Source organism: Brassica napus, chromosome A5, assembly GCF_020379485.1.
Source record: "Brassica napus cultivar Da-Ae chromosome A5, Da-Ae, whole genome shotgun sequence".
NCBI classification, from domain to species: Eukaryota; Viridiplantae; Streptophyta; class Magnoliopsida; order Brassicales; family Brassicaceae; genus Brassica; species Brassica napus.
The window spans coordinates 12272754-12284264 of NC_063438.1; the positions used below are offsets into that span (position 1 = coordinate 12272754).

Genomic DNA, 11511 nt, shown 5'->3' on the forward strand with positions numbered 1-11511 from the left:
GTTGGCAATTGACATGTGTTTAACCCAGTGATCTCACCAAACTCAAGCAAGCTAAACCTGATAGCCTCATCAACCACGAGACACCATATCTCCTTCTTATGTACTCGCAGCTGTCTAAATAGTAGATAGTGTACGGTCTTACCAGACCACATGCTTTCACATCTAGCTAGCCTAGCAACTACTCCAATAGGAGAGTTCACCAGTTCTTTCCACACATCAAGTCCTATTGCTTCTCTAATGTGGAGAAAATTTCCTAGACGTAAATTGTGATTAATATCTTTATTTTCTAGGTTTGAAACCCTTCAGGGTAAAGTCTGGAAGGGTAATCCCGTATTTAACTTCAGCAACATCCATCTAATCATATAACCCAACAATAAATCAGCCACAAGATAACAATACACAACCATAACATAACAATAACACAATAAAATAAAAATAACTCAGCACAACATAACAATAACAAATAACTCAGCCAAACATAACATAACTCACCATAACTCAACATAACTCACACATACATAACACTCAGCCATAACATAACAATTCCTCAGTCACGACATAGATAACTCAGCATAACATAACAATTACTCAGTCATGACTTACTAACTCAGACGCAACAAAACCCTCAACCATAGCACAGCCGCAACATAACCCTATCTCAGTAGTCGAACAAATATATACTCAGATGAAATATAATATATAACTGACCCACAAACTCAACCAAACACAATATATAACATCGCGACATCCTACCGGAAAAGACGAACTCATAGATAAGAATGCGGCTAAGACGATTTCGTACAAACGATTGAAGATGAAGATTTTAGGGAAGACGATATCGGAGAAGACACAATATCAACAACAGAGAGTTAGTTCGAGGAAGAGGAAGTAAACACATTGTCGACGAGGATTTCAGAGAGTGGAAGTATCCTTGCGGTTCCTTCTTCGAAAAACACGATGTTCTTCGTTTCTTTTTTGTTTAACCCAGTCGTCGGGAAGAGACGGTTTGATTTCTATTTTGTTGATGTGGATTGTTATTACTGATGTGGATTTAGTGTTTAAAAATAATTTTAATTAAAAAAAATTGACCAAAAATTCTTATTGTCATTTACTATAGACATACAAATATTCTATTAATTTTTAAAAATGTATAACAGTCTAGTAACAAACCAACTTTTTTTATAACATTTTATTAATTTTCTTTATTAAATAAGTAAAAGATTAGTGCAGAGAGTGCAATGATAAAGGGCACTGAAAATAGAAAGAGGACAAGGAGAATAATTTTTTTTACGATAAGGGCATATTGAGTTAAGGTCCCACTAAAAAGTTTATTTCACAATTAGGGCTGTTTCAAAGTCCAAACCCTTTTTGCCGGCGAGAGCAAAAGAAACTTAGGAGAGAGAGAGAGAGAGATGTCGAAGACGCTGGTGCAGCCGGTAGGACAGAAGAGGTTGACGAACGTCGCAGTGGTTCGATTGAAAAAGCAAGGCAACCGCTTCGAGATCGCTTGCTACAAGAACAAGGTCCTTTCGTGGCGTTCCGGCGTGTAAGCTTTCTCCATCGCTTGAAATCTTTTACGGTTGATTTTACCCAATTTAGCCATTCGATTCTTGCAAAGAGGCGTTTGAATGTTTATCACTGTACCGTATTACGATTATGTTTTCTTAATCTGAAGCGAATCGACTATATTCCATAAATAAAATATTTGTTTGTGCAGAGAGAAGGACATCGATGAAGTGTTGCAGTCACATACCGTTTACTCAAATGTGTCCAAAGGAGTTCTTGCTAAATCTAAAGACTTGATAAAGGTGTTTGGATCTGATGATCACACCAAGATCTGCTTGGAGATTTTGGACAAAGGTGAGCTTCAAGTTGCTGGGAAAGAGAGAGAGTCACAGTTGTCAAGCCAGTTTCGGGATATTGCTACCATTGTAATGCAGAAAACCATTACCCTGAAACCCAACGCCCTTATACCATTAGCATGGTCGAGCGTCTTATGCATGAGATCCATTTTGCTGTTGATCCTAATAGCAACTCCAAGAAGCAGGTGAGTAGAGTAGTGTATATGTTTTAATGTCATCCCTATGAAAAGATTCTTTTTCATTATTAAACTTGTGCAGGCTCTTGATGTCATCCGTGAGCTGCAGAAGCACTTCCCTATAAAGCGTTCTCCAATGAGGCTTCGTCTCACTGTTCCTGTTCAGAACTTCGCCTCCCTTCTGGACAAGCTTAAAGAATGGGACTCTTCTCTTGTCTCCAAAGACGAATCTGGAACTCAGATGTCCACTGTAATGATTCTATAGCTTTAAAACACTTTGAACTTGTTCTTCTTTTTTCCTCTAATCCTAACTGATTCATTCTTGTGCAGGTCTGCGAGATGGAACCGGGACTATACCGAGAGTGTGATTCCTTTGTGAGGAATATGCAGGGGAGATTAGAGATACTCGCTGTATCGGTTCATGCTGAAGGTGACACAAGCATGGATCATTACGATGAGCATGACGATATGGCATTGCAGACAAACAAGCCATTGTTACCTGTTGAGACTGAGGCCGATCCTGTCGTTGAACTTAGCAAGAAAATGCACAAGCAAGAGATTGGTACTAGTAGTAACACAAAGGAAGAAGAAGGAGAAGGAAAAGGGATCAAGTGCAGTACCTGCAACACGTTTGTTGGAGAAGCTAAGCAATACAGAGAGCATTTCAAGAGTGATTGGCACAAACACAACCTGAAGCGAAAGACTCGTAACTCCCTCCTCTTACTGCTGAAGAATGCTCGGCTGAGGTTGACATGGATGACTCCAGATCAGACTTGAAAGACTACTCTTTCTGAAATTTACAGATTTGGCATTTAGGTTTTGAGTATGAACACGCAAACTTGTTGAGCTGATCAATAGGTTTCATTTGTAATGAATTTTTTTTTTTTTAATTGTTGCAGTTAACAGACTCTTTTCTTGAGCCTATGAATATCGTAATACATTTCAGCTTGGAGTATTTTAGAAAAGCTTGTGGATTTTAGATAGTTGGGTTAGAGTTTTGATAGAACAGGAGGGTAGTAAATTTTTCTAGTTCATAATTTATGGAAGTTTCAAGAGATAAATGAAGGATACAACATCTGATTCATTGACTCTCTGATGAAAGATGTACATTATAACTATAAAAGCATAAAGAAAACTCTCGATAAAAGGAAAACAAGCAACTCGAGTTGGTATTTTAAAAGCAGTTGTTGTACAAAGATTTTCTTTTTAAACTCTTCCGGCTTGAGGCCTCTTTAATCCTTTTACCCTGGGTGATGCCAGATACGCTCAAAGTCTCTTCATCATGCGTTCCAATCACGCTGAAAATTGTTGAAACCATTGACTGCTCCTAAGAGTTGGTTCCCTAGATCCGGTTGCACGTTTGGATCCCTCACCAACATCCCAACTCTTCCGTTCATCAGACCATTGTTCCCGTTAGCTCCCATCCCAACACCACCTCCTCCTCCAATGTTTGTGTTGCTGCTGTTGTTGTTCACTTGACCGTTCATCATCAGAACATCGGAGCTATTTACATTACTACCTCCCTTCCCCTCGCTCCCAACCATACTTCCTCCTCCTAAGGTATTGTGAGCTTGGTTGCTCATCAGGATTTCATTCAGTATCTTCTGCACCGAACTAGACCCGTTTGCTTCATCACCTGCAGCCTGTTGAATTGCTGTGGAACCCATGTGATTGTTAACACATGTCATCCCGTTTTGAGAGAGATTGTTGTTGTTGTTAGACGAGGAAGTTGGAGACTGAAATGATGTCAGGTTGTGTTGCTGGGATAATGGCGCCATGGTGCCCGAGGAACTAGGTGACGCCATCTGAACTGAGTTTCCACCATAAGGACTGTTTGGTGGATTGTAAGCAGCGTTCTGATGCCTTTGCTTCATGGAATTCTGGTGGATGAGCCCTGCGATGCTGCTTGTGGAGGAGGTGCATGCAGAAGCTGCATTAAAGGCATAGTTTACTCCAGAACTCTGATCGTTGTTTGCAATCTGCCTTAGCTGTTCATTGGGTTGCTGAGGAGAAGGACCAGGCAGTACAGACGAAGGACCTGTTCTCCGAGGAAACTTGGCTAAACTCTCTGTACCAAAAAAGAAAAAGAACGACAGATTGACACGTTATTAAAATATATTTATACGTGATGCTTTAAAGGCTGTCACATTAACTTACCGATTGGTCCTGTTCTTGTTTCTCTGCTATAATCTATCAAGTCCTTCATACTATTTACAACCTCCGAGATCTACAATATTGCAAGAGATCAAATATGCATTAGCAAGAATGGGTTTTGCAAAGAGGAAACTTATATCTTTTGCAGCTTAGTACAAATGACACTTATGTTCATATTGAGATATTATTATTCAATGATATCCATATACCTGCAAACACCGAACATATCTCTTTGTGTATCCCAAATCATTCACGAGTGGTACTTCCAAGGCCTTTGCCAACTGTCTAGCAGATGCAACAAACCTGCGAAGCAGTGGCAGTACGTCAAAAAAAAAAAAGAAGAAGAAATTTGAATAAAACAGGATTTGTTGTTGTTACAGTAATCTAACAAAATAAGAGAGCAAGTTTACATGTTGCAATTATTTTGTAACTCTGGAAGAGCAGAATCTGTTGTTGCATTTTGAGCGGCTTGCTGATATTTCTGAGCTGCTGATCCAAGCTGACTAACCTGTACATGAAGAACAAAAAATAGATTTAAAAAAAAAATACCTAAGCAGTTTTTGTTGATTTAAAAGTACAAGTGATGATTCTAGTCACAGGTAAACCCAAAGCGAAAGTACCATAAACCCATAAGATGCAGTGTCAGTAATGGGAAACGAAATAACAGTAGTTAATGTTTCTGGAAGTTACCTGAGGTATCAAAAGCCTTCGTGGAATAAGCTCTTCATGTCTCCGAGCACAAAATTCCCAAGAGAATATCTGAGAAGAATAAAGGAAGAAACTTATAGTTTGCCAAGAGAGGAAAAAGAGAGAGTAATATGAAAAAACCTTAAGATCTGGGGAGAAAACTATTCGAAGTTGGCCATCACGAACAACTCGAAGATGCTCAAATACACTCTCTTGGGTTGCTTTTGCGTACTCCAGGACAATTTGACCAGATGAATTCTGAGATCCCTTGGCATATCCACATATAAAAGTTCTTCCAGAGTTCCACTTTCATACTTAATCTTAAAAAGCCGCGGCAGGACTTCGGCGGTTGCCTCTGAACAACCAAAGACGCAAAAATGATTTTTCTAAGAACTAGAGAAAAAACGTTGTACTGTGCGATAATCTAAATAACGTCGTACCAAAACCACGTCCAGGCTTTCGGTTGCATATCTCACAGTGCCACACATCCTGCAATGTCTCCATGTAAAGAAGTTAAACACGGAAACAAGTAACTAGTATACTGAAAACAACTGGCAAGAGCAAGAACAAGTTCAGTGGGCAGTAGACCTGAGGGAAAACGCCAGTTGTTTGCCGGCCACTGCCGTACATAGAAACGCACCATCTCTTCTTCGCATTAGGAGCAAAGTACTCAGCTACAAATTTTCTCCAGAACTCAATGTTATTGTCCTGCATTCAATAGCACAAGGTTCAACTGTCAAAATCATAATGAAACTGAAAGAAAGAGAAAATCATTTAAGGTAAGAAGCTTTTACTTCAGGCCTATGTTGTTGTCGGTACATATACTGTGTAAGACGCTGAGCACCCATGCCGGGTTCATACACTGGCTTCATAGGTGGCCTGAGAGGCAAACTCTGTTGTGGCAATTGAGGACGTTGTTGAGGCATTGATTTGAGGAGTTGTTGCTGTTGTTGAAGTTGCATAAGTCTCTGCTGCTGAAATATATTATTCATTTGAGCCTGCGAAGAAGATTGCCCAGGCATTTGAAGAAACTGCTGTTGTTGCCTCTGCTGCTGAAGAAACAGTGACTGCTCTGAATGTTGTTGAGGCTCCATTTTCACTTGGGCCATGCTTCTCATCGCCTGAAGTTGTTGCGGTTCCAACTTAACTGATGATCCTAGGTTTCTCAACATTTTCTGTTGCTGCTGGTCGTTAGAGACCTGACCAGGTTCCAACTTGACAGGTCCCACACCTCCACGCACTGTCGGAAACTGCTGCTGTTGTTGTTGTTGAAAATTCTGAGGCTCCATTTTCTTATTCCGTTGCTGCTCAGCGAACAACTGGTTAGAGAATTGATGACCCTGAACTTGACCAGACGAGCTTGGCGAAACCATAGAGGCGTTGAAGGATGACAAACCACTAAACCCGACGCTAGACAGAGGGTCTGACTCGGCCCCAGTGCCGTTTACGAAAGAATGGTTGTTGAGGAGGGAAGAGATGTTTGGAGCATTCCCGAGCATACTCATACTCATGTTGTTACTGAACTGAGGAAATGCTGGTTGTGAAGGAAGAGGAGCTCCTCCTGTCGGAACATTTTCGCCACTTCCAACAGGATTTGGCGCCTCTGATGGCACCATACTCTCTGTATATATATGTAGAAAAAGGCGAGTTACGGTCTGAATAAGTATAACCTCAGCTCTGTGTTGGAGCAAAGGTGTCTCCAGTGCACAATGAAGTAGAAGCGTGAGCAATGATAAGCTTCAGAGTCGTGAAGAAAATAGCTGAATCTGAGTGGTGAGATTCCGTATGGAACATTCTAGAGCTCCGAAATGAAAATCCCAGATCCAAATGAACCAAGTCTGCTCCTTTCCAGCTCAGCACCTACAACCCAAAATCATAAAAGTTAACAAGCACCCTAGAAGCTCGATCGAAACCCTAATTCAGATTCCTGACTGATGCTTACAAGAGCTTAAATTGAAGAATCTGTCTCGAAATAAAGACAATCGGAGATATCAACTCTGTTTATCTTCATGGTAGATTACAACTTGAGAAAGAGAGAGAGAGAATCAGTAGAAAGCTAAAGAAAGGAACTTGTTGTTTATCTTCTTCATCTTCTAGGGTTTGGGGATAACCCAAAAGAAACTAAAACAATTCTCTGTCTCCTACAAATTGTTTTTTTTAATTATTAACTTGTACCTTTTGTTTTGCTCACAGTTTTGTCTTCTGTTCTTCGCTGTATCTTTTAGAGAGAGAGAGAGAGAGAGAGAGAGAGAGAGAGAGAGAGATGAAAAGAGAGAGAATAGTCCTTGCGGACGTCAAAACTAATTTCGATCTGATTTTTTCATTCCCTTTCTTACTTTTCTGTCTCTCTCCTCTCCTTCAAATGAAGTCAATGACATTACTCTAAATTTTGGGTTATCACCATATTTTATTCAATCATTTTTTCCCTTTTCAATTTTAATGATGCAAGATTATGTTTTTCCTTTGAGATTATATGAAGTTATACTATTTTAAATTTTGACTGAAATTAGAAAAAAAGATAATTCGTAGCAGAAAAGAAACTAAACACCAGCTAATACAATAATAACTACTATGATAACACACTGAAATACTAGAGTGGACACAGAGCGAATATCTAATATTTTAAAATAACTCAATTTGTTTCATTCGAATAGTTAATTTTTTTGATCCGATACGCTTAGATCAATATAAATAAATTAATAAATAAAAATGTATAATAATCCAATATTTTATTACAGAAATATTTTTTTACTTTTTAAATCTAATAACTAAAATAATAAATTTAATAAATAAATATATTATAAACTTACATAAAATATATATATATATATATATAATTTTTAAATGTATTAATATATATATGCATATAACATATCAAGGCATATATTGACCTTTTAATACTAGTATGTGTGATTTGCTTCGTCTTTTGTAGATATTTCATATTAATATTTGATTTACTTCGTAAAATCGGGGATGTCTGATTTTCTTAACTCAATGAGACTTAAAGCAAGTATTCAATTTATAATATATAATATTATACTCGAAAGTAAAGAGTACGACTCAATAATTAAGTTTATGATTTTACAGTGGCGTGGATTTGCATAGTAATGCATGAGGTGTTTATGTCGAAAAAGTTTGAAAGTTTCTTAGTTAAAGACCTTAACATTTGCATCTTGAGATTTTGGAGGATCGACAGAGAATTAGGTTATACAAATCTTGTAGATTAAATATTCAGTTGCTCAGTTATAGCAATTCTGAAAATAAACATTCATAAAAACTACTAATCCGGTGGATTCATTGTTAGAGTAGAGAATAACGTTTTTGATTTTGTGCAATTGTCCTGTTCTAGAAGCGATTAATGAAAAATATATCCCCTATATAGTTAAAAAGAAACATTTGTCATTAATATGTTCACACCATATTTGACCCGTGGCAGCCTCACAATGATTTCAATTTTAGAATGCTGACGTTTCGCTTGCAAAAAGCTTCTCAGCCCAAAATCGCGTAATTAACAAAATATGTTTCCAAGTTTGCATCTCACGTGTACATAAAAAAAGTTTTGGAGAATGACCGTTATCTTGCGGTTGAAACTAATTCTAATATTTTCATTGATAAAAAACGTGAGAAGAATTGGTTGACTAACGTGGAGAATATTTTCTGAGCTTTATGTAACCAGCATGGTTGCTTAACTGAAACTAATATGGTTGCTCTCCTTCCTTTGAGTTTTCACGAGCTGTACGTAAGCAAGATGAACTGGATGAAACATCACATCCAAAGAAACTTCTCCTACTTAAACATTAATGGTTGTTCTCCTTCCTTTGAGCTTTTATGAGCTGTATGTAAGAGAGATGAACTCAATGAAACAGCAAATCGAAAAAAGTTTCTCCTACTGGTCCCTTTGTTTTTTATAAAGATTTGCTGAGCTCCAAACTATTTTTCTAATAGAACATTTGATTTCAAAATTCCACCCACGAAACACTTTTTCTTCACCCATATATGTTTAATCTGCACTAACAAAAATGTTTACCAAATATATTATTCTTTATATGTGTTTTAATGCATTAAGTACTAAATATACAAACATTGTTGTAAAAAATACTATAAAAAGTGATAGACATTTTGGTTACAATAAATCATAACTAACAATACTATTTAGAAATCACACACTTCCCATTCCTTGAAATCATAACAAACAACTATATTTTGATCCGCTGAACCGCGCGGCTGGCTGTTGTTTTTATTTTTTATGTTTCACAGTAATGGTTGTTCATATGTTTTAATTATTTGTAATTGTATTTATTTGTGATATGTATTATTGATGTTCAAACAACTAAAATGGTATATTAGTCAAATATTAAAAAATTTAATGTTTTGAAATTTCATTTAAAGATTGATTATAATTCAGTTTTTTCAAGAGTTTTAAGAATATTATATTTTAAAATTTAAATTATGTTTAGAATTGTTAGTTGTTAGTTTTAATTTGTTCATTATTCAGTCTTCTTAACAACCATTTCTTAATCATGCCACCAAGCTTTTGTAACGCTAAATTGTTTAAGTATGTATTTTTGAGGCACAAATAAGTATTTGGATAACTGCGACCCAAATTAAAACCGAATCCAAATTTTAAAACGGGTTCAGGGGAGTTCTAAATGTGCTATTATATTCGAATCGAACTCGAGTAAGCCCGAACCGATACGAAAATGAACTTCTATAATATCGGAATGAGACTAAATTTTTGATCTTAAAAAACCCGAACCCGAAACTCCAAACCAATACCAACTCGCTATCCGAACACCCATGGCTACTATTAATGTATCAGAATTGGTGGTAAGAACCGGTAAAGTCCAATTTTGATTTGCTTACTAACTATATAAACCGATTGAATAGTCAATATTATTAAGATTAGGTTAGGCCCGACCTTCTGATTCAGATACAATAATAAAAGACAAATCATTATCACTATAATCGTGAATCCGTGCTCGTGGATATATCAATATTATTAAAACAGAAACATTGCGTTGGACCTGACCTTTATTTTGTAAGTTTTTAAATAAATGCATCTTCCTACTTTATAGTTAAACCTACATTAAATCACTAATAATACTTTCTTTATACTACTATCAATGTTTCCAAACAATATACTCATTTCTTTATACTACTATCCATGTTTCCAAACAACATTATAATTAATCTTGTGTCCAAACAATATAAAATATTATAATTCATATTTTTAATATTTCTAACAATTTTCTTTCAAATGGTTTAGATAGATTATATAATTAAGAAAATTCAAATAATTTATAAAACAAAGAAAATAAATAGAGCTTATTTTTACAGGTTTAAATACTAGAAAAATATTTCAATCAATAATAAATTAATTAAATTAACATATTATTTTATTTATAATTACTAAATAATGGTTATATCATTGATTTAAGTAACATAACAATTCAATAATAGCCATTACATAATATATATATATATATATAAACATTATACATTGTACAATATATATAATAACAAAAAAGATTATGAAAAAAGTTCAAAATATATATGTTATCTAAAAAAAATGCTTAACACTAATTGTGAACAACAAATTTAAACCGATTATAATAAATTATTAACAAGATAAATTACACAAAACAATTATTATAAAATTAATTAAGCTATATAAAAAGGAGTAATATGATCAAGACATATTTATAGTTGTTAATTATTTTATAACTTTCACTTTCTCTATCAAAATTTTGTAGAAAAGTCATAATTTCATAAAATTATAAAATAAGAAACTTTAAAATTTGGATTAAAAGGTGAAAAATTATGAAACTATAACAATTTAAATCAAATTGGATTATATATTGGTCATCCATCAGTTCAATCTGTTAGTCTCGGATTTTAGTGATTTTTTAAATATGAATATTTTTACAAATCTAAATCGAATTGTCGGATCACCGGATTAACCGGTTAGACCGCGGGTTTGGGTCGAATTCAAAAGCATTGATTTAAATTCAAAAATATTATAAATACACAAAATTCTTACAAATTAACAAAATATTTGTTCAGTTATTAGTGAAATTTTTTGTCATAAAATAATCCGCGCTTCGTAAGCGCGGGTCAAGATCTAGTAATCGTTATAGCAAAATTTTATGATGGTCAAAAGTGGTTATCATTACTCGTGAATATATTTTCACATCATTATATATTGAATATATATAATTCATTAATGATGACATCCAAACAATCTGTTGACTTGGAGATGATTTCTCTCTTTCTTTTGTTGTTTACATTTTCCATCTAGACAATCTGTTGACTTGGGTCCAATAGATGGACTGAGCCTATTTCTCATAGTATTGTGATGGATACACGCCGTAGGAGAGATTTTTACTCGTTGTTTACTTTTTCCATTTAAACAATCATGTGTCTAGTAGCCCATTAGAGGGATTGAGCCCATTTGATGAAATGAAGACATCTCTCTATCTATCTCTAATAACCCATGATGACACCATTCTAGCTCAAATCATATTTGTTTAAATCTTTTTTTTTTATCTTTCTGTGTCTAATAACCCATAGGATTTTTTTATCTTGAAATCATCCTGAGACAAATATTTTAATTCTATTTTTAATATGCGCTT

General features: G+C 35.2%; 1 protein-coding gene and 1 pseudogene across 1 annotated transcript; one reads left to right on the plus strand and one right to left on the minus strand.

Annotated features, from left to right (window-relative positions):
• Positions 1–1332: 1332 nt before the first annotated feature.
• Positions 1333–2993, plus strand: LOC106410444 (ribosome maturation protein SBDS). Its single transcript, XM_013850938.3, is given in 6 exon segments — positions 1333–1546; positions 1718–1947; positions 1950–2047; positions 2121–2288; positions 2369–2744; positions 2747–2993. Coding segments are annotated over 6 exon segments (1092 nt in total). The 5' UTR covers positions 1333–1412; the 3' UTR covers positions 2833–2993.
• Positions 2994–3050: 57 nt separating this feature from the next.
• LOC125575109 lies at positions 3051–7152 on the minus strand (annotated as a pseudogene).
• Positions 7153–11511: the final 4359 nt, after the last annotated feature.